This window comes from Lepidothrix coronata, unplaced genomic scaffold (genome assembly GCF_001604755.1).
Source record: "Lepidothrix coronata isolate B3197 unplaced genomic scaffold, Lepidothrix_coronata-1.0 Scaffold307, whole genome shotgun sequence".
Classification (NCBI taxonomy): Eukaryota; Metazoa; Chordata; class Aves; order Passeriformes; family Pipridae; genus Lepidothrix; species Lepidothrix coronata.
In genome coordinates this window covers 53,363-77,407 of record NW_016690487.1, presented here as the reverse complement: position 1 = coordinate 77,407, position 24,045 = coordinate 53,363, and the positions used below count along the sequence as shown (strand labels likewise).

At 40.5% G+C, this 24,045-nt stretch overlaps 1 protein-coding gene across 1 annotated transcript in view; it reads left to right on the top strand.

Annotated features, from left to right (window-relative positions):
- The window catches only part of LOC108508648 (rho GTPase-activating protein 24-like), a gene marked incomplete at its 3' end in the record, with an annotated part of 78,108 nt that overhangs the window by 34,606 nt on the left and 19,457 nt on the right, over positions 1–24,045 (top strand). Inside the window, exon 2 of the mRNA XM_017837612.1 lies at positions 2,785–2,984. Coding sequence (XP_017693101.1) covers positions 2,805–2,984 — 180 coding nt within the window. The remainder of the gene's footprint in view (positions 1–2,784; positions 2,985–24,045) is intronic.

Here is a 24,045-nt window from a genome sequence, read left to right as displayed (position 1 = left end):
CCTTAACACTGCAGTGATACACATAATTACTGTATTTAAACTCTTCTTTTGTTCCTGCCTTGCTACTGACCCAAGCAGCAGAGATTAACTGATCAGGTTAGCAGTTGTGCACCAAGGAGCACAGGGTAGCCTGTGGGTAGTGATTTTATTCCTTACTTTTTTCAGTTGCAGTAATTTACCTGCTTTCCTTAAAATACTTGCTAATTCACTTGCTAAGGGTATGAGTTTGGAGGGCTGCTTCTTGACATCTACTTTGGTCCGTCCAGAAAACAGCAGCATCCAAGAGATTTCTGCTTGTATTCAAAAAATGCCAATTATGAGTTGAGTGCATTTGCTTTTTTAGAGACTGATCTCATATAGCACAGGTAAGTCTGCCCTAATTCCTGAGTCGTGTTCAGCACCCATGGTGGTAGGTAGAGGTGTAGGGTGCAAGTCAGCTTAATAAAGCCTGCCCTTCCTGGCAAAGGGAATGAAAAATACTACAAGAGCCCAGACCACCTTAAAGTGTGAGCACATGTTTATTAACAAGGCACTGAGAAAGCAGGCTGTTAATTTTTCTAGTGGTAGCTGAATCTCCATTTTTATCTCTGGGTTGGAAGGGGGCATCGTTCAGTGCAGAAACTCACTGCAGCATCTAACAACTCTGCAGCCCCAGAGCTGCAGTCTGCAGAGTGTGACCACTGATGGTGTGTGTGCTCACAGAAACTCTTGATCAGTGTGGTCCCAGGGTTTATCAGCTGGATCGTTCTTGCTAGGATGGAATTGTAACCACAGGCACAAAAGAAAAAATCTTTTATCTGCTCTGCAGCGAGCCAGACACGTTTGTATGTTTTGCAGGGACACTTAGCTCAAGTAAATCTAACAGTACAAGTGTTCTGGGTGACTCCAGGTGAACCCTAAAGAGGCAGGAGAAAGATTTGCTTTTTCTCAGAAGAATACCAGGTGATCTGAGTTTTGATCCTGCAATTTGTGCTTTGCAGCGAAACCTCTGTGCTTGTGTGGTGGCCCATTAACCTCAGTGGCACAGGGCAGTGGAGAGTTTTAATCACAGGGATCAGATTCCAGGATCCAGGCCCAAGCAGGGACGTGACAACAGACTGCGTGTGGGTATTAAAAGCAAAAGCTGTAAACACACAGCAGAGATGGCAACTGGAGAAGTTATTCCAAAGGAGGATGTGTGAGCAGTAAGAAAGGAGCCAAAGGAAAAATGGGCTGAAAACCACTCCTGACTGGAATCTATTGATCTATTTACCACTTCTTGCTTTATCGTATTGCAATTTATTTTACAATGATGTAACACTATCCAGATAAAGTACTTGTTTTAATTGTCAGAGGGATGGTCTCATCTGTCAGATGAATGTGTATCTCCATTTCCACTCTGCCTTAGAAGCTGAGTGCATACCCTGGCAATGCTGCTATTTACTATGTTCAGAGACTATCATTGCAATATAGGGGACCAGAACAGGAGTGCCAGGCTTCGACTCACCAGTCTACTTTGCCAAAGTCAGAACATGAAGCTTCAGTCTAGGTTTTCTTAGTCAGAGATGCCTTTTTCCTGCAGCATCTAGAATATTTTATTCTTTTCCCACCCTGATGTTTAGAAACAAGAAATACATTACCTATGAAATTGGCTTTCCCAGGCCCTAACAGCTGTGCAGGCTCCTGACTAGGCAAGAAAGACTGCCAGTGGTCGTCTGGAAAGAAAAGAAACATGTTGTTCTTCAAGCACATAACAGACAGTGAAATTTCACCGTTGATTTTGCACACTGATGTGTTTGTGGTCATAGTCACATTTTATTCTGTTTAGGTATACACTATTTGGCACACGTAGGTCTCAGTTTGCTTTGTATTTCAACCGGAAATATCAGAACATGCAACTCGAAATCCCAAGTTTGTTGAATTCTAGACTTTATAGAGGATCAGAGCCTTTTGACCATGAAGGTTAAGCAGTTACTACATGATTATATGTACAAAATCCATCAGGAAGAGTCGTGACTGCCCAGATATGGTAAAAAGTATCATTTTAACGAGGCCGCAACACCACGTGAAACTTTGTCAAGTTTAATTCCACAGCTCAGCTCTAGTTTTGACATAGTTCTTGAGCCTTAAATTGATGGGCCAAAATTCTCCATGATTTGCAAAATGTCTATAATAAGCAGCTGGACACACTCATTTCAGTCAGGGGGTTGCTTGTGTAAGGTGATATGCAGCTATTCTTGCATTTTCTGTCACCATTCCAGTAAATGGACTTCAGGAAAAAGAACCAAAAACCCCAACAAAACCTCTTTGTGTGGTGGGTTATATTAAGCCTTGGTGAAGCAGAGTCTTCTTTAATATGAACTTGGAAGCCCCAAACCTGTGCAGGAATATTAAATGGGGAGGTCCAGTAGTGATAAGCATGCTGCTTTCCTTGATCTGAAGGTGCACTTGTAAGTTCATTCCTTGTTTTACTGCCTGTAGTCCAGCAGAGCTCACCACAGGAAACAGCTGATGTCTTCTTCAGTGCTGGTCAGAGTGTCTACATGGCACTTGAACAAAACTTTTGCCCTTTTGCCTGCTTTTTAGCAGTTCGTTATTATTATTGCATTTTATAGGCAAGTAATAATTCTCTCAGCTGATGGAGTGTGCTAGTATGGGAATAAGCAGGCAGATGGGAAGTGCTTTCCTAACCTTTTCTTTCCTTGTAGTTGAGGTGCGTTTCTTTTCCAGCTGTGTTGAAAGGAGCGAGTTACTGCCTGGATGATAATCTAATTATTTTACCTTTCCCTCTTGTTTGCTCAACAGGAGAGTTGCTCATTCCCAGTATGGAGGAACACAATGGCTCTTCGGAGACTCCCCCACTGAGCCAAGGGCGGCACGTTGCCATTAAGTGCGGGTGGCTGCGGAAGCAAGGAGGCTTCGTCAAGACCTGGCACACACGTTGGTTTGTTCTCAAGGGGGACCAGCTTTACTATTTCAAAGATGAAGATGAAACCAAGCCCTTGGTAAGTGAAAGGAGGAGACAGGATGGGAGGTGAGGGAGGAAAATAAGTTAATGCAAGCAGAACTGTCCGGTGTTCAAAGAACCAGATTTCTCCATCTCTTTGACTGACTCTCTATTGGATTTGGGCTTTTCATTATAGTGAACAGAACAATGAGTCAGGCCTTGGCAGCTGGTGTGGTTTCTCCATCAGATTTGTTTCTAAAACTCCCTTTTCCAGGTCAGGTTTTCTCATTTCAGCATTTCAAAAATATACATAAAGTTCAAGTAGCAGAAGTCAGTCGGATGGGCTTGACTGAGGCAGATGAATAAACTGTATTTGAAAAATTACTGCTTTTTTTGTTTTTCCACTTACAATGTGGAGTATCTCTGCTGTATGTCTTCCCAAATAGGAAATCCCCTAAGACTGTAGCCTGAATGCATTGCCATCTGTAATACAGAACAGACTGCTGTTTGCTGCTTGGTTCTGTTGTGGTGATTTACTGCTCCTTACTCCTCATCTATTTTCCTATTTATTTAGCTTTTCCACCACCATGCTTTAGGGCTGCCTGTCTCTAGAATGCTATATGAGTAGAGAAATAATGCTGCCTCTTGGGTCAGGGCAGGCCTGAGCCCCGTGATAGTAAGTTAAGAAAGATCTTGTGCTAGCACCTACAGGAATATGATAGTCTTAGTTTCTTAGATGCTTGTGACTTGAGAAAAAGCTCTGACATCTGTGAGTTACTTCTGTGCAGATATTAAAATATAATAACCACACTCGTGGTTTTTGTGGCTACTGAATTTCTCATGGTATGTATTTATGTGGAATTTCACAGGGAGTTCTCAGAGGCATAAACCCCATCTAATCTAGTTCCCTGTATGGAACAGGTCATGACACTTGGTCGAGTTTTACAGCTTGCATTGTAGTGCACATGTTTAGGAAAAGTATTCAGTCTTGAGGTAATTGTTTCCAAAGTTTGAGTTAATTTCTAAGTACCAATTTCACAGCCTTGGTAGCTGTTTTCCCTTAAAATTATCTCAGATAAATAACACACTGTATATTTACAAATTTTATGTTAGGATTACTAATTTGAATACGAAATAGCCAATAACTTCTGGGAAATACAATGTATCTTTCCATGTATGTATTTTGGCAATTAAGAGTGAAAAAAGCAGCCATCAAAATAAAAATGTTTGCAGGGCAGATACTCAGTTTCCAGAATATAACTCTACCTCCTAGCACTTGACATCTGCCAGTGTGTTTGCATGTAAAGACTTCATGACTTTTTGAGAGCTGGCACAATGCTGTATAGCATGGAGCTTTCTACAGCACTGTGGAGCCCAAATTATCTTCTCGTCTGTCTCCTGCTGACCTGTGGGATGACTTCAGAAGATCCTGTTGACTTTGCTACTTCCCTTTGTGAAATGGAGGTGGTAATTCTGATCTTCTGATACCTGTGATAATTAGGTAGCAGCTGAATTAATAACTAAAAGTTTATTTGAATTTTCCACTGAAGTCTCAAGTAAGTTCATGGAGACACCTAGAGATACAAAGTGGGGTGGGAGAAGTGCTGAGAGAAGTGTAACTTAAAATATGCCAGTAGGTTTGGAAAATTAATGGGCCTGTCCAAATTAGGATCAGTCAATATCTCACCTTAGTGTATTTTCTGGAATGTTTCTGAAGAAAACTGCACAAGTGTCAGTTCCTGAAATATGTCCCAGGTTCAGTGCCATATACAGAAATGGTTTTTTCCCATTACACTGAAGGGTTTGCTGCATTAACTTTGACAAGAAAATCACTATGACCTTCTGGGAACCCTGTTGTTCTTGCTGTGGAGAGCTAAAGCAAAGAACACCACTGATACCATGAATTTTCAGTGCATAAGGTTATCATTAGGAAATGGCAAGAGGTATTTTGTTATATTTACTATGTAATATTGGTTCTGTATTTATTATGAATACCTGTTTGTTCACTACTGGATTGTGCAGTCTGTATAACATACAATAATTCTTCTAGACAAAAACATAATGGAAGAAGGTTAATGAGGTTTTGTTCCAAAATGGATTGTAGTTTTTATTTTGCTTACTGGTTGGTTGTATTTGGAAGGAGGCAGAGGGTGTTGGTTACTCTCACTGAGGAATGTTCTAATTGCACACCTTGTGTATATATATCTAAATGGAAGGTGGCAGTACTATAGCTGGAGAGGACAAGACAAGCCAGTGGGCTTATGTTCATAGCCTTAATGTGAATTAGAGAAAGGCAGAATTCAGCTTCTGCTGGAAATGCAGTAAGTGTCCTGAGCATTTGGGCTTGGGTTCTGTTTTCAGTCTGTACCAGAAATTACGCCATGATGTTTGTGTTTTTGAAAGTGAGGGAGATGTGAATGGAACCGAATTTCAGAAAAATATTGTGATCTGTCAGACTTTTTATTCTTTAAGTGACTGTGTATAATGGGAGGAAAGAGAGGAAGGAACATTTTGTATCTAAACCATCTCAATGCTTTGGAATTCCTGAAGCATGCTCATTTCCTGCTAGTGATAGTGATAGCTACCACATATGCTTTAGTCAGTATGTGTACATCTCCTTGGTGTCAAGAATATTAAATTTAAAAGTCATTAACTATCAGTATGAGTGTGGGGAATTCTCTCTGCCAACCTGTGCCTTCAGGCACACAGAGCTGGTGAAGAACAACAGAAGAAAAAAGCAGTACACAACTGTTAGTCTCATAGTCAAGGTCAGAGAATTGTCATCGATTCTCTGTTATCATCAAACACAAGAATCTTTCCCTAGTAATGTTTTATCAGTAAGAATAGCATCTATCTTTTGCTCTAATATCCTTGAAATATCTCTGAGGATCTGGCAAAAATGGCATTTCTGTTTACTGATGTGGGTATGGATAGCAATAATCTAGTTAATTCCAGAAGACAAAAAACATAATAAGCGAGCAGCAAACCACGTGAAGGAATAAAATCTGATTTCTGATAATTCTGTTATCTTGACTTCTTGGAAGTGATAATGGATTTACTTTGTTAATTCTTTATACTGTTTTGTGCTGTAGAAAGCTAGTATTATGCTAGATGTGAAGGTCAGCTATCCAAGCTTGAAATGTGGGCAGCTGAAAGAAGCAAGAATTTAGCATTCCCTGTTCCACAGTACAGCTGTTGTTTAAATGCAGCCCATGAAAATGCATTTCTTGCTTTCTTCTCTCCTATGGTTAACTTCTCCAGCTGTGTCGGGGTTGACTTGGTCTTAACTGAATTTGGGAGGAGGAAGTCAGTGGCTTCTCAGTGAGACAGCTTGCTTTTTCTGTGGTTTTGTGAGCAGCAGGAGGGAGCTTTGAAGCACTGTCTCCTTGTTGCAGTTTTGCTGTCTCACTCTACTGCTGTTACTGAGGAAGTGAGTTTATGGGAGAAAAGCTTGGTAACCTGTGCTGATGGAACATCATTGGTATTAGGTTGTAAATGAACAAGAATGGGCAAGCTCACCCAGTCTAAATAGCGTTTTTGGTTTAGGCTCCTGTTTAATATTGTTGTGATTCAGCTTGGCTTATGGACTTGGATCTGAGATGTGCTAAGTAGAGACATCTTGAAGAGCTCTGAACTACCCCTCAGGAAACACTTGGTGTATGCCTGAAAGCAGACAGTGATCTGCTGCTATTTCAATCTATATCCCATCCTGAACATTTTATTGTGCAGTTTTTATCTTGAAGATCTTACTTAGCTCCCAAGTGTTTGGCTTGAGTAATGCTGAACAGTATTCAGTGGCTCACAATATCTTAGTAAGACCGAAGTGGAAAAGTGTGGAGCTTGAATGTGGCATTTGAATTGGTCTTTGACTGAAAGTGAGTAAGTGGCAGCTGCAATGTTAAGTACAGGTTACTGTTTGTAAGAGAAAGGCAGTCTCTGATGTACAAAAAGACTATAGAAGTATTGCTTTCTGTCAAAATCATAGAACAAATCATAGAATGGGCTGGGTTAGAAGGGACCTTAAAGATACATTTACCAGCATTGTTTATTGGGGTGGGTACACCTTCTTTAAACTTCCTTTTCTGATTATCATACTCATAGAAGCCCTTCTTTATTATTCTTTTCTCTGTGTCCCCTGCCAGGTTCAGTGCTTCCCATTAGATATGATTTGTATAAAAATTTAATTGACAGATAAATCCATTTAACAGCATGAATAGGAATCTTGACAAATTACACTTGCATTTTTAAATTAAGATAAAGCTTCGAATGAATGTAAATAGAAATTATTATGATGATTGCATAATTTGAAGTTTAGCCTGTCAGTAGTCAAAATCCTTCAGAATTAGTATTAAATATGATTAAAGGTTGAGCATCATGGGTTTTTATAAGTTAAAAGGGAATGGGTAAGGTTTCTGTGTGAAGGGTGAAAACCTAATGGTCCCTGCACTTCAAAACTGCATCACAAGAAGTGGCCATCTCTCCTTACTGCCTAGACCATTTTCCATCAGAGAGATCAGAGTGTGCACTCTGGTACTTGTCTCTGGAAAGCAACAAGAACCAGATTTTGTGTAAATACTGAAGAGCAGCATTGTGAGTGAAACAACTCCTCGGTAGATTTTGCTATGATTTGTAAGAGCAGCTCCCTCAGTGTTGCTGGGGGAAGGAAGGATGGTAAAGCACCAAGTCTCTGCACACTTGGCTTTGTAAGCCTTGCTCAAAACTCCACCTTTCACAAAGCAAATTCAGGGACTCGATGTGAAAACAGCAAGGAGTGTCCAAACCACTGATGATGGGGGTTTTTTTTCCATTTCTAGGCAAAAACTTGCTGTTAATCTGGGAAGTTAGAAACAGTTTGGGATGGACATGTGCTGCTGGGTGAGCCTTTGCCTGTGCGAACCCTATTGTGAACTGTAAATGAAATTATGCAGGTGTCAAAAAAAATGGGGGGGTTGATAGAAAAATCAATTTTCTCAGGAATTTCGCTAGAAACTCAATATGCTAGATGAAATTAAATAGGATTTTCTTGACATCAGCAGTGATGTTTGCCAGTAATGAAAGGATTTATCTGAAAGGGTTTCAGCTGTTGGCTATTGGATACATTTTTTGAGGGTGGTAGAAACAAAACTTAAAAAATAACCAAAAAGCCTCCACACAAAAATAAAAATCCATCAGAAAGCACACCTTAAATGCTTCATGTGAATGCAGCGGTATGGAAGGATGTCCAACACACCTTAGATGAGGGTTTTAAAAAAGTCAGTCTGGAGCGTCATCTCTTCTTTATTTTCTTTCCCTTCATGGCTTTTGACTTTGTGTAAGCTCACTGAAGTAAGGTACTGCTCACTGCAGTTTTGCATGTCATGCAAACTGGAGACAGATTTTGTGTTGGTCACGTGTTCCTGGTGTAATGATACTTCCTGTTTTTTGAAACGCTTAGTTAGGGAAGAGAAGCCTCTGTGTAACCTACCTTTTTATTTATGACAAGTGCTTTTTTTTTCCTTTCTGATCATTCTCGAGCTCCATCCACTGAATGTAACGTCTCGCAAGTTTTACGTAGAAAATTTATCTGCTTCATTGTGTCACTGACTGAGTTTCACACGAGGCAAGAAGAGTTGTGTCTTGTCTTATTGTGAGTAGCAGAGTTTTATGCTTTTTTTCTGTTTGAGACAGAAACAGGTATGGCATGGTATGGCAATAGGAAAAGTGATCTGAAGCCTGGTCTTCCTCATGCAGTGAACTGCTGCAGTGGGGGCTGTTCAGTGCAGAAAGTGAAGTGAAAGCCCCAAAACCGATTTGGCCCTTTTTATGGGTTTTCAGAGAATGGCTCCTCAAGTATATGAGTATAATCAGGCTTTTGCAACTAAAGCAGTGAAGTTTTTGGAATACAGGAATTAAGGATAGGTGTTAGCTTTTACGTGCAGTAGACAGTTCTGCTATTTTTAATACCTGTGTGCCTTTGTAAGTGTTTAAGTAATTTACTGCTGCAGGTTTCAGCAACTTTATTCATAGAGACACACTTTTTTACTTCAATGATTTATGTGTTTTCAAGGGTGTAATACACTTTGGTCAGTGGATACCCATGGGAATTCAGTACATGAGAAATTAGTGTGATAAGGCTAAGTTCATTTGAAACCAGAGTCTTTCTAGTGCCATTATTCTGCTGCTGGGAAAGAGTTTCTCAAATTTACAGGGCTAAATTTCTGTTCTCAGCCTGAGATAAATAGCCACAAGGTCCATTACTGAGGTACTCAACTTGGAGGTGATCAACTTCCAACTTTAATCCCCTTTTCTGCTTCTTTCAGACCAAAAATAAACTTGAATTTTCAGTAGTTGTTCTTTGTTTTTTTTTTTTTCCCCTTTGAAAAACTTTGAAGTCCTTGGGTTCAGCCCAGTAGGAGTCTTAAAAAATTTCACAGTAAGAAAAAAGGTTTCTCCTCAAGCATTCACTACCGCATTAATTACAGGAGTGTCACTAAACACTGTGCAAAGCTATGGATTCTGTGCCAAAATCAGGCAGTTCTTGCTACATGCTTTGCCCCAGCTTATGCGGTTGGAAATTCTGCTGCCCTGTGAAGATGGTTTTTAGGTTTCAGTGCAATGCAAGGAGTATTCAGTGTCTGTTTTAGTCAGCTTTGCATGCAGCAGTTGTGTCATTGCTGTGACTGTACTGGCAACATCTGCAAACTGCTCTATGCTGCTGTTATACCGATTTGTTTAAATCTGTGCACGCTTCATTCCCGAGGGCTTGTAGCTTTTCGTTTTCCCTGAATTTGACTGAGTTTTCAAAACAGCTCTCAGGTGCAGTCTTTGTCCTTCATGCATTGCTGCTCTTCTCTTTCTTCAGATCCAGCTCTGGCCCACACTTCCCAGGGGTCTTCTTTTGCCTTGGAATATGTTGACTGGTGAAATAGCTTCCCCTCTCCTCTCCCGGTGCCTGTAATGTTCATAAAGAATGAGTTGTATAGTTGTTGCTCTCTAACATAGTTCAGTGTCTCCATCCCATTTGACAGCTTGGAAAATAACAGAATTAAATGGTTGCCTTCCTATTCCCCATGCCCCCAGCAGTTCCCAGGTGCCTGAGTAGACCTTCAGTTTAAACTAAAACTAAAAGTTTGTAACTGTTTTCCATAATCAGCCTCTTCAATGCGTTTTGACACACACCTGCCCCAAAACAAAACCAACAGTGAGCCTTGATGCTGTGCAAAGCTGAGGACAGGTGTGTCCCCTCTTAAGAGAAAGCTTCAGAAAAGCAGTCCAGTCACCAAAGTTCAAAATTCACTGAGTTGAGACAGTGTGGTAGGTGGGAAATGTGAACCTTTCATGGTGTTTGAACTTGTGCATTCCACTGGTACTTTCTGTTGTTATAACTGAACTCAGAAAGTCAGGATGGTAAAGAAAAGATGATGCCAACTGAGTGTACCTGTTTGTGTGGCAGGCGGTACAGCCCCAGGTCCTCTTCCAAAGCCATTTGGGAACAATAAATACTTGTTCCCAGACTTCTGTATCTTTAATCAATCCAAACTGGGAAATCAGTTTCAGTAAATATTTTTATAATGGAACAAAGCAAAAATGCCTCGTGGCACTGGTTGAAAATGCTAGCACCACTGACCCATGTGTGCATTCAGAGCTAAAGCTCTCAAGTATGCTACCATGTGTTGTATAAACTGTGTGTGTAATTATACTCGGCCAACACCTGCTGTTAGGTTGGAAAGGAGAGGCGCTCTAATAAGATGTAAACCAGCCAACAGCTTAATTTCAGTTCTTGGCAGCCAATGCATCTGCTTAGTCCAAATGTTCAGAGAACTGCCCCCACCTTTCACTTCATGGGACCAGGGAACTAGCTTGTTTGTAATAACTTGCTAACTCTGAAGTTCAACCCTTAGCATGCTTCACTGAGTTTCATGGATGAGCAGTACTTCCAAATGTAAGAGACCACTACATGGTACAGAGCTGCTTTTCCATGATGGTGGGGCTGCCCAGTCTTTAACCGTCTTCAGCTTTCTTATGCTCATACTATCTTTCCCTCCCTTCTTTCCTCTCTGTGTCTGGCTCGTGCCAGGATTTGGGACAGGGAAGAAAGGGGATATGCTGTCTATCTTCTTTTCTCTATTGACTGCCTGGTGAAAAGTGCATTTCTGGTGGATGATAACGAATATAGGTTAATGAAGTTTTGTGGAGAGGAGTAAGGACAGTGTCAGGCTGATGCTGGTTAAAAAACAGACCTGATATTACGTTGGATGGTTGTTATTGATTGTCTTCTTACCACCACCTTCTTGTCTGAAATGTGCTGATCTAAATTCCTAATCATGTCAGTGGTTTTGTATTATGAACTCCACTGCAGTGAAATGCCTTTTGTCATATTTAGTCAGACAGCAATGGTCTGCTCTACATGTTTCTTATTAGCTTTCCTTACTTAGCTTTCCTTACTTAATAGCAGCAGCAGCAGAGTAAATCAACTAACCTGAACACTGCTGACCAGACAGGTGAGGCTGTAAGGTGAAATTTTGTGAAAATCAATCTCCAAATGAATCTTTAAGTAAATGTAATGCTTTCTCTTTCAATATGTAGAACCTTAATAGTTCTAAAAGTTTTTTTTTTTTTTCCACACTCCCATTAATTTGGGCAGCAGAGGCTATGTGATGTTTGTTTTATTTAAGGAAAAACACCAGAGGTAATGAATAGATATGGATGGGGGTTTTTTTGGAGCCTGTCAGGTGAAATTCAGTAACATTTGATCAACTCATAACTTGGAGCTGCTGCTGCTAGCTTCTAGCTTAGCATATGCTATTGAGAGAATGTATGAGATGTGGAAAAGTTCATTTGGTTCTGTTATCCTGTGTAGGCCATGCTTAATGTCCCTTCATAAAGACATCCTAGGTGTACTTGCTTATTTCCTTGCATACTGTAAGGGACTGACTTAATAATGTTACTGTAAATGTAGTAGCTGAGAACTGATTCTAGCAATAATTTTTAGCAGCATTTGTGCAAGTCCACTGATTTCAGCTTGATTCAGCTGGACTGAATAAATACTCCTCTGAGTGACTTCAGGCTCTGCACATGAAAAATGACATGAATTCTATGGAAGTTCAAATGCAGCAATATGGTGAAGATGTGCTATGTAACATAAGCACCGTGAACAAAAAAAAAAGCCTTCCTTGGTGTCTCGGTCGTTAGAGCCTCTGGGTTGCCACGTGTTCCCTGATGAGCTGAGCCAGACATTTCAAATCCCTTCATACAGCCCAAGTTTATGAGAATGGCTTTCGCAGGTGGTATTTGTGTTGGCAGCCTCAGAATGGAGGCCAAGGGTTGAATGGTAACAGAAGCAGCTAAATTAACTTCTAATGCTGGAGGGACATCCTTTTCAGCAGGCTTGCAGCACAGAAGTTGAGCTAACAAAAACTTTCTGTTACTGCTTGGATGGACTGCAGAATAAAATCCATTAAAAGTCTATGCAGCTACCCACAAAGAGCTCCTGCTTGGAGTGAGTAATTGAAGTGTTTCCACTCTCTTACTCCTGAATAACAACCACAAGCAATTGAAGAGTACTGAGGACTTTCATAGACACAGGCATGCGTTTTGGAAGCTGGTTGACATAAACTGAGCATTAGGGTAGGGATCTGGTCCTGTAGGTGACAAGAAACAGACACAGGGCTGTGATTTAGGTATTATGAGCTGATGCTTTAGTGAGGCACTATATGTGCATTTGCCAGAATACAGTGGGGATCCCACAGGAACCTTGCGTGATGGCTCAGCAGTGGAGCCTTTCCTCACCTAATCCATAGGTTTCAGCTCTGTTTTGGGACTGCTCACTTGCCCCTTTTTTTTTCCTTTTGCGTTTCCATACCTGTTGCATCAAACTAAAGTTTTCCTTTCTTCCCATAAGGAAAGGAAATATGGCAAGCATCCTTTAGATTGGAGGGATGACTCTTCAGCCTTGAAATAGTGCTAGACAGGTGAAGGATGGGGAGCAATTAAAAGCCTGCATGCCATGGTCCTATACCTATTAATTACTGTGTTTCTGTCCTTACGCTATGAGGAACACTGAAGTCACCCTTCAGGCTGCCCTGGTGAGGACCAACTCCTTTTTCTGCCTGTTTAATCAGAGATTTAGTCCCTGGAAAATTAATTTGAAAAAGGACAAACACTCTAGCAAGAGGGGGAAAAAAAAGTCAACCACTTGAAAGAAATAGGGAATTATTTACATGTTTTGGAGCCCAGCGAGAACGAGAAACACTTGCAGGTTTTTTTCTTCTTCCTTCTTTGCATTTTCCTCACTTAAAGAGCAATAAATAAAGCTCCACATCTGAAGAAGAGGTTTAGTATTTGTGTGGAAAAAGGATATTGTTAAAAACTTCAATCTGTCATCCTTATTATTTGCCACATACTGCCTAGTGTTAGCATGCCAGATTTCCCCCAGGTCTTAAAAGTGATACCTATTCCATTGTATACCAGCAATTACTGAAAATATGTTCAGCTTCTGCAAGCTGAAAGCATATTTAGCTAATAATTTATATGTTGTGTTTCTCCTGATGCTTTTTTTTGCAAATGAAGTTGTTGCTCAGTACACTTTATTATAAAACCTTTCATTTCTAATACAGAATCACTAACTATGCTCACACCATCTCGGAGTGAGCTTCACAGCTTTTCTTGATGTCTTTCGTTTAATGCAGTATTACCTCTTCATCTGCATACTCTTAAATCCAGTATAATGATCTAGTTTCTAATAAATGAAACAGATGATGTGCTACATAAACCAGCTTTTTTTATATTTTATAGAAATAATCCCCTTCAACAGGCAAAATATTGCCTAGAGGAACTTTTTGGGAAAACACCTCATGAGAAATGCCAGTGTGATTGGTATTTGTTGCAGCTCCTGATAGTACATCTTTGAAGAGGATAAAGAGAAAAGGCAGACTGAGATTAATTTGTTTTCACAATTCCTTACATAAATGTTTAAGAGCAGACAGATTGGCCATGGGTAGAGCTTGGATGAGACATACAGAGGTGTTGGAAAAGGAGGTCTAACAATGTGAAGTTTACTGTGCTGTAAACTTCTTTTTGCCTCTCAAGAATGCCAGATCAGTCTCATGAGCATTAAGCTGACTTAATTTCCTTTAATGAAGTTGTGTTAAATTCCGTGCAGTGTCCAAACTCTCCTGTCAGTTGTCTTTCCTGGAGTGAAAAGCTACATGGGGATGAGGCTTAGCAAGATACGTGTAATAGTGAGCTCCTGGAGGTGCATTGTTGGCACGAGAGTTCACAGCTTAGTCTAGAAGAAGCTCAGTGTTAGATTTCAATCTCAGTCTAGGCTGTAAAACGTACGTTGCATTTAACTACCTATGGATCAACAGGAGATCTTTTTCCTTTTACTTCATAGGTTTGATTGTTATTCCAGGTGTGTTTCTTCATTTTCTGTCTGTATTTATGTAATGTCATTTATATAACCAGCACTATCCGGGAAAAAGAGGTACAAGTCATAGCTGAAAAAAGAAAACATACAGATCCTCTGCGTCAACTTTTTTTATGTACTGAAGTTTCTGGCTTTTAATTTTCTGGCCAATTGCCTCATTTTTAAATAGGTTAACCTAAGCTGAAGTGGAGGCTACAGAGGAAAACAAATCTTCAGTATTTTATAATGTGACAAAAAGAAGTGCATAAGGTAAGTTTCTACCCTCTGGCTCATACCAAGGTGAAGTAAAGCATTTCATGAGTAATCAAGCTGTTGTGAGCCAGTTGGAGACAAGGATTCATATGCATTATGTTGAAGACATGCTAAAGAGGAAATGGTGAGCGTTTTTCCTTAAAATAGTCTCCATTTTCTAGTAAAGCACTTGTTCCAATAAAAAGACTTCAATCCAGCAAATGTCAGTGCTATCACTGGCAGCCGTGGAGTAACCTTCACTGGGAAGATAAGGCCCAGTCCTTCTTGCTTCTCCTTTCCAAGCAGGAGCTTTACATTTTCCAAGGCACTTGTGAATTTTGACTGTGAAAACTCAGACTCCACTCTAGTGTGAAATCAAGATTTTAAAACCAGTGCATTGTGACCCTTGGTTTTATGTGATGTTTCTCACAAGACCTGTTTGTGATTGCAAGAAACAGACTGCAACCAATTTTAAAAACAACCAAGTGTGCATGCTGGTATTTATTTTAACCTCTTTAGTGTAATAGCTGGTTTAGTAAAACACAGTGATTATTTTGCTATCCCTTTGCTACACTGAAAAGAAGTATCCAATTAACTGAGTGAAGAAAACTCATCTACTGCTCTCAATGCATAAAAGGCTGATTTAATTTCTCTATCTGAGAGAATTTAACATTGTAAATAAAGCTAATTAAGCTGACATAAGGCGAACACAAAGTAGAACCAAGATGTGCATTCTTGGCTCACATTCACAACACAGCTGTATTCTTGGACTTTTCCAATATGATCACTCCTACATATGTACAGTAGTTTTTCTAATGAAATGTTTAATTAAACAAAAAGAAGGTCTGCTAAGTTAAATTGTTGCTGCCTCTGTTGATATTCCAAAAGATGACAGCACTGAGACTTCTTATGGTTGTGTCCTGTTGAGAACACCAGTGTAAAATTCAGAATAGCTGTGTATGTGTGCTTTTGTTCTTTGACTTGAAGCAATTTTGTCCTAGCTAAAGCAGTGTTGTGTATGGAATCTGTACTACTAAGACTAAGAGAGTGTCTCTCATGTCTCTGTGTCTTCCACTGAAGAAGTTAAAAGGGTGTCATTAGTTGGACGATGCATTTTCACTGTATTTACAATAAAAAAATTTCCCCCCAAATATTCCACTATTTCTCAGATACTTTCCTTCATGAGTATATATAAAAGTATCATTTAGTACAGCTCTCAAAAGTAGGGCATGGTGGTGCAGTTGTGCGATGTTCTCTGTAATGGCAGCCGTGTGACTTGCATCCAGCGCAGGGATCCACAGTTATGTGTCTCCAGTATGCTACAGGACCTCAGAAATGCAAGATGCTTTCCAGACCCTCTTCTCTTACTTGGAAAGGCTTGAGTTAACCACATGTATTCCTTCATAAGCTTCCAGGTTACCATAATATCCAAAAGAGTGTATTACTGTTGAAAAGAAGAGCAAGCTTGGATACTTGAGAGGGATGGAGTCTGCTAGAGAGTGTCTATTCTGTAGTTTTGTTTTAATTTATATTGCTTTTTATGCTGTGAACATCCATGGTGTGCTCCTCCTCCTCTTCCTCTCTGTCCTATTGCACTGTGCTTTGGGAGAGGAGCAGAGCTGGGGAAATAGGCGACAGGCAAGGGTGAAAGGCCCTTGAGTATTGTTCACACTTGGCTTGGCTTTCTCTGGCAGCATCCAGTATCAGGACTTAGACCATCTGCAGGGCATGGATGATGGATTTCTATCACCCCTGTCTTGCCATCTCTTTGCTGCTGGAATGGGAGTACTGGTGGAAAGACAGAGGAGATGCTGCTCAATACTGTGATCCCAGCAATAAAGTGCTTTGTGGATACAGTAGCTCAAATGTGAGCTAGTCGAGGTGATGTTTGTAGCTTGCAGAGTCTAATTTGAGCTGGCAGTGTCGAGAGGGTGCAAGCAGGGGGAATTTCAGAGGAAGGTTAAATACATGCATGCAGAGCTGTGCAGTCTTTTTCAGATCAGGGGCTTGAATGTGGTGCTGTGTGAGCTTGGACACGAATGTAGCATTTGACCTTGGGAGGGAGGGTGAAGTGGTCAGAGGGGGCTGTATGAGAAAATCTAGCTGTGCTGTGTAGGCTTGAGGAATGTAACCAGAGATCAAGGGAAGAGCATGTTAAATGAGCAGCTAGAGAACTGGACCAGGGTTTCACAGCAGGTGTGGGGAGGAAGAGCTGAACTTCCAGACCTAGAGAGCTGGCAAGACTTGCATTCATTTGTTAACCACCATTCTTCACATTCTCTGTTTCCTTCAGAGCATAATTATTTGCTTGCATTATTCTGCTTGGCTCATCTTGTGAGCACAGTGTGCATCTGCAAATACCATTAGGTTCAGTATTTGGCTTGTAGTGTTTTCCCATAAAAGGCTTCAGCCACAATTTTTTTAAAACCTTAGGCAACTCACAGTAGAGCTCATGAAGGTATGCTCTGTGGATGATATAGGGACAAAAACGCTGTTTTGCAGAATGGTCTCTAAATCTCAGCGTGTAGACACTTTTAAATTAACGTTGCACAATAGAAAATTAATGTTAAACAAACCAGACAGTAAAATGAGATTTTAGAACAATGCCTACGCTTCTCTCAAACTGGTGGTAATGCCAGCAGTGGGACAAATGGCTGTTGGAGAATGAAACCAGCTAAAGGCAACCCCCCTGCCAATTATCCAGTGAGCTGTGTCCAGCAGGTCCCCAATGTGTTGCAAACATTCAGGAAGAGCATAAAGGCTTTTTATGTAGGGTGACTGTGAATAATAGGTACTATGCAGAAAAGAGCTGCTGCACATTGTGTAGTTTGCTAATGCATGTGTAGTCAGCAAGAAGGTTCAATGATAGATTTCTCAATTAACTGCTTACACAGTTAATAATTCAGTCACTGTGTGCCCAGCAGGAGTGAAGTGGTAGAAAGTTCCTCTGGAGAGGAAAACTGTGATAATCTGCTTTGAGAGATACAATGGTCAGGGTTGGGAGAAGAAAGAAAGATATGTCTGCATGAGTAAGTACTGCCAGACAGCCTTCTCCCTTGACCCAAAAGGTGATGTTGCAGTAAGGAAGGATTTGCTCTACCTGAATCGTTTCAGGAAGGGATTGCCTAAAGGGTACGATTATCTGTGTGAAATCTTGGAAAGTCCACATAAATTGCTGCATGTCTCTCAAATAGTAGCAGTGTCACCAGGAGCAGGAAATGCCGTTATTGCCTGCCTTCTTCAGGGCAATATTGGGAGGAGAGGGGAAGGAAGGTTTCAGAAGGGATTGCTGAACTCAGACTGGCTGTGGGTCTGGCTGGATTTTGGGCTGGGAGGAGGCAAGAAGCTGTGCATCTCCAAGAGGATAGCTAACATGTTAAAGACTGTCTGAAAGGAAAATGCTGAAGGTAGTGTTTCAATGGAAGAGTGTTGGAGATGAGTCTTTTGACATCCTGTCTGAAGCGTAAGTGTTCCTGCGTGATGCTTTGAAGCTCCAAGTTCGTGTTACTTTCAAAATGAACCCAGTGTTTTTCTATGAGCTCTCTCTGAGGAAGCCAAAATTTTTGGGGCAAGCCATTTTAGGTGTAGAACCTGGCAAAAAGATTAGAAATAATTTTAGAACAGAGGTTCTAGGAGCCAGGTGAGGTAAGAAGCAAGCTTTGGGCTTTGGCCTTGATTGTTTGCATAAAAGCAAAGGGAAGGACAAGCAGTGAGAGTTTTGGATAGGTACACACATGCAGAGTGACTATCTGCATCTCACACTTGTTCTTTTCAGGGTTGAAAATTGTGCCCAGTCTATGTGGTAGTGTTAAATGGATTTTAAAAGTAGGTAATTCAGTTAGCACCATTGCCTCTGTTATTGCAAGGTTTGTTGTTGTTTTTTTTCAGGTATCCCAGCTTTACTTCACTGCAGACACTTTTTGCTCGAGCCTCGTATCCCATAATGACTCGTGTAGCCCTGGTTACCAGTGTATCTAGTTCTTTTGCAGCACTGTGGGGGGAGAAAAACTAGGGCTGATCTAATGGACATCACCATTATTTACAAAAGCAGAGACTACATTCCATTTGACAAGTGCTTTACTTGGTGTCACTTGGGGGCTTATGAATAATGTAACAGTTGGAGAGTTAAATTTACTTGTTTTTTTTCTAAGATGAAACAGATGCACCTTTAATGACTCTAGATAACAGTTTCATCTGCATAAATGTTTGTTTAAACATTTAATCTTTGTTTCTTTTGCTGTCTTTTTTGGTTCAAGGCTGTTCAGGTTGCAATAGTGAAAGTAGCATTATTGAGAAATACCTTAAATCCTGTTATAAAAGTGGATTCTGACTTTCTGCCTTATTAAAAACACCCCAACAAAAACAAAAAAAAAACCCAAAACAGCAACAAAACTCCAAATTCCAGTAAAACCTGCTAAGTTTGGCAGTAGATTGATTCACAATAATCATTACTCTAGATTCCTGTCTGAAGTAATGGCATAAATGATTCACAATAGACCTTGATGTTACCTGCCAAGAAGGGGCACTTCCATGGGACTCCTCAGTTTAGAAGGTGGCACTAGAAATAGATGCCTGGGCAAGTTTTCATTGGCACAAAACTGGAGTAAGAGCTGAAAAGACTCTTCTGGGGGTTTTGTTTATTTGTGGTTTTTGTTTGCTTTGGTTTTTCTTGTTTATTGGGATGGGCAATAGTAGTTACTGCTGGAGGGATGAAAAAAACAGATTCTGTGATGGTTGAGATGACTTCCTGAGCAGCACATGGGCCAAACAGTGTCAGTTGTGGCAGATTTTCTCTGGATTTCTGCAAATGCTTTTCTTAAAACACATTTATAGGAAGGGAATAAGTTTTGTTTAAGTGATACGGAGACAAAAGTAGGAATGGTGGGGGGGGAATGTCAAAATAGATCAGTACAGCTTTTCCTGCATAGCACCAAGGGGGCAGGGAGACAGTTTACTGACAACCAGGACAAGCACCTTTGGGTGCAGGAGATACCAACTGCTTGTGAATCAGGAATATCAAAGTTACTTGCTTTTCTGGGTTAATTATTTAGACAGCTGAATTTCTTCAGCTCTGTGCTGGCGAGCTCCTTGCTCTGAGTTGGGTGAGTAGTGCAGTGCAGCTGTTGCACAAGTTCTTTTAATGACTGGGTTCTCAGGCAGCACAACCTAAAAGCATCCTGTGGGCTACACCAACCTGCTGGTAGTATGGGTCTTGCACTGACTTTGAGGGGCTCAAGAGTCTTTAGTGACCAGCATTCAGGCCTGAGCACTTCACCTTTCTGCCTTGAAAGCAATTAGTTGTGACTCAAGTGCACACACCTCCTTCTGAACTGGTGTGGTAATGAAGGAGGGATGACCACTGGAAATTCGTGTGCTTCAGGTGAGTGTCCTCCACGTGTGCCTGTATTTGTCCTCAGTGGCTGAAACTGCAATGCCTTTGTCACTTAGCTGTGGTGACAAGTCCCATTTTGCATCTTGCACTCTGATGCAAACCATGCTCAGGATGCAGTTGTGTTTTGCCGTAGTGTTACTCCAGGTAACAATGTCCTTTCACATTCTTGCCACCCCTGTTTTGGTTAAGTGGAGTGGAAAGACAAAGTGCCAAAAAAAGCTTGGGGGTTGGAGGTTATTGGGAATGTTTGTAAGGAACAAAAGTGAGTCTGGTGTCTTGGGGGAGAGAAGGCCAGGAAGCCTAAGGGAGTAGACCTGGACAAATGTTTATCCTTAAATGGCCATCTGCCCTACCTAACGTGACAGGTGTCTGAATAAACAGGAGAGTTTCTCAACTGTAGTTTCAGCAAGTGTTACCTACTGTGTGGCTTGCAAAATATAGGGAGGCTTGTCCAGTCTTACGTGGGGAGAAATCTAGTATCCCAAAAGGAAAAGCCTGAGTTCATTGTTTTCAGATATTTTCAGTTATCCACAGTTAGTGTATGGATAATTTAATAAACACTTTTTAACTTAAAAACATTGCAAAATAGGAGTGAAAGCAGGTAAAGATAAGATATTAATATGATTTGAAGAGAAGATTCAATTGTATTTAATAGTTTGAAAATATACAGACATCATTTGTGGAGGCTTGTAGAATATTGAAAAAAGAATTAAATTGAATTGATGATCACTAATTTAGTTTCACTTGTGAATTAAGTCTACAGTAGGGTGCACACTTTTGTGCAGTGTGTGTGGCACTGATTTTTTTTCTAAGACAGAGCCATGGACTCTGTCAGGGACCTGAAGTGGCATGCTAGAACTGTCTTAAATAAGGTAAGACCTTTTCAAAACTGTCAGCTGCATACATAGGAAAAAACAGGTAATTTAAGTCACCACTGTTATATATAAAAATAATATATAAAAATCAGATACACTGATTTTTAACTTAGGTTGGGATTGTCATTGCGGGAGCAATTGCAAATGCTAGGCTCTGTCTTTAGCAAGACAGACAAATAAACATTTCCCCCCCCCCCCCGTTGTTTTTTTCCAGCAGTATTTTATGGTGAGTTCTAGGAATTACATTGTTGTTGTTGTGCCTGCCTTTTAGTCGAAAATAGAGAAAACATTCCTTTAGAAGAAGGAATGAAACTATTCATGCATTCGGCTCTTGCATGCATAAGCAACCTGACCAGTCCTGTGAAAATGAGCAGAGGAGTGAGATTTTCTTTCACATGAAAGAACTTGGGGATACTGCAGAGTTAAATTCCAAGAAGAAAATTGTTCTTTAAACCCAATGGAATATATTTTGTAAAGGGCAAAGAGGGTTGAGCTCCCTGCGGCTGCAGAGAATGGGGAGAGTGTGTCACACAAAGACTCCAGGAAAATGGTAACTATTCACTGCAGCCTGGCTCTTATTATCCAGGATATCACAATGGTGGAAATGGCCTTTTTAAACTTGCTTAAGAACACACAGATCTGAATGTGTGTAGAGCTTGGATGTGCTTTGTTGTTGTCTTGATGTTGTGTGTTCATAACAGGCTGGTGAAGGCATGCCAGAGCTAGGGAAAATGAGTGGGGTGAGCTGGTGCTTTGGGATAATACCCTCTTCCACAGGGTGGGGCTTGGAGGCTGTGGCGTGGCTGGGGGTATTGACAGTTCTGTGACACTCACTTATGAGGAGAGCTGTAACCATTTTAAGGATGAGTAAGAGGGCTTTTGTATTATCTCTAAATTAGCAGTACATTGGATATAAGCACAGCTGGCAGGAATCTGCAAGTCTGCATTTGAAATTTGGTAGCTGTTCCCTGGAACATTTTTCTGTGTGATGATAGTTTCTTTGGTCTGCATTACTTATTTCACTTAACTGCAGGAGGGAACCATAAGGTTTGTGTGGGGTAAACCGAAAAGAAAACTTACTGTAATGATGTAATTTCTGATTTCTTTGCAAGAGACTGTAACTGCCCAGTCTTGAAATAAATGAGGAAGAGCCCTGTACCTTCAGCTGTGGGGAAGTAAAAAAGGAAGGATTCTTATAACTCTCTGAGACTAGAAGTGATTTTTACTACAGAGTGTAATTACACTGGACCTTACACACTGTCAGGTGACTTGTAGGAAGCTGATGATACAGTGGAATAGTATGTGTATCAAGTGTTTGCATATGGGCAATTATGTTAAGTGTTCTTCTAAGAGATGACAGCTGTAGGAATTGCATAATAATGCCAGGATTAATGGAGTCACTTAGCATCAGGTGAGGCCCAGGCAGCTCCAGCTGCTCTGGTTTTGCCTGCTGGGTTTATTGGTGACTGAGTGACTGACCTCCAGCATCATATGAACTGAATGGGCTGGGAAAAATCACATGTATGTAATGGACCAGTGCCACATCGTTTTCTTTGCCAAATATATCCAGTCATTTTTGGAAATAGGTGCCCTTCTAGTCCTTGTGAATGTTTAGTTACTGTACATTTTCCCAGCTAGGCATGAACAGAAAATAATTAGCATTGTGCAGAAATGCCTTTCACGTGGTGCTGAAGTAAAAGAGACATGGCTTTGGGATGTTAACACGTTTGGTGCAGGAATCTGCCCACCTCTTGCTTTCTTGAGACTTGTGGAAATATGCATATGGATATATGCACAGATTAGTACTTTTCATCAGAGGATTTTTTGTTAATTTTGTGTAGTCAAATACTGCTACTGGGCTATTTTATCAGATTGTGAAAAGAGGGTTGGTTTCTGCTTTGAGAGAGGAACAGGCAAGGTAATATTAAATTTATTAACTGTTTATTCCAACCTTAAAAATCTTCATGACCTCTATGGAAATGTTGTCTGTCATTTAAAATGAAAGGGGCAGAACAGAAATTTCACTATTGTTTTATACTGTAGGTTTCTCAGAAATGGTTGGAGATCACTAAAAATTTTAGTATTTCAGTGAGTAATATATGATACCCTCTTGAATTTTACAGAATCATTTTATCGAACCATAAACCACTGGGTTTTTTTACTGACTCCTGCATGAAGTTTTTTGGAAGTGTCTCCTTTGTCCTATATCATTAAAACATAGAAAATGATTGAGCAGGCCACAGCTCCCAGCAGTTTTGGATCAAGAGAATAACAGTCCCAATAAATTAGAGATGACTGTCACCATTCATCATCCTCAGGATAAAATGGAGCTCGCTGGAGTAGAGGGGATGTCCTTGGTTGTGGTGATGAGGCTCATGGCAGGATTCCTGAGATAACACAGAAGTGATGGGAAGAAAGTCTTAAAAATGAGGGAAGCATTCTTCTGTGCAACCAACTGCCCTGTGCAGAGGCAGTACCAGCCAGTGTCCTGGTCAGGTTACCTGAGATAAGGCTATAGATTTCAGTTGTTACTCACAGTTTGCACACTGTGGGGTGACTGCTGGTTTTGCCAGATAAAAATTTCAGCACGTAACTCTAGTGTTTTAGAAGGTAATTTTGATTTTGCTCCCATTTCTAGTGCACACCAGAAGCTGATGCTGTAAGGCAGTTTTGATTTTGCTCTCATTTCTACTGCACACCAAAGTTGATTTTTTTTTTTTACTGGCTAATACTCATTTCTTACTGCATTTACACTGACTTGTGAAAGACTAACTCAGTAACTTGTGTATTTAGACTGGGAGTCAGATTGCCTTTTGCTTACTTAAAATTACTTATCTGAATGTGCTAATAAAACTTGGGATAAACTTGTGGAGGCATGGTTGATGAATTTTCAGTGTTCAGATGGATACACTGACTATATGGAAAATGAGGCTACTTTTGGGGACAAGTTGAATGCCTAAAACTACAATTCACTGCTTTATCATCTCAGTCCTAATGTTGCAGCAGATTATTAAAATACCTCAGTAAGCCATTAATGATGAAAAAAAAATCTTGGTTTGAAGAAAGCACATGACCATAATGCTGTAAATTATTCTGTTTTATAGGAAGAGTCCGTGAAACTGAACTAGAAAATACTCGGTGTCTGCTGAGCTGCCTGACACTTGAATTTCCTTTTTACTTTTTTCTTAATAAGATGTACATTTCTGAAAATGGG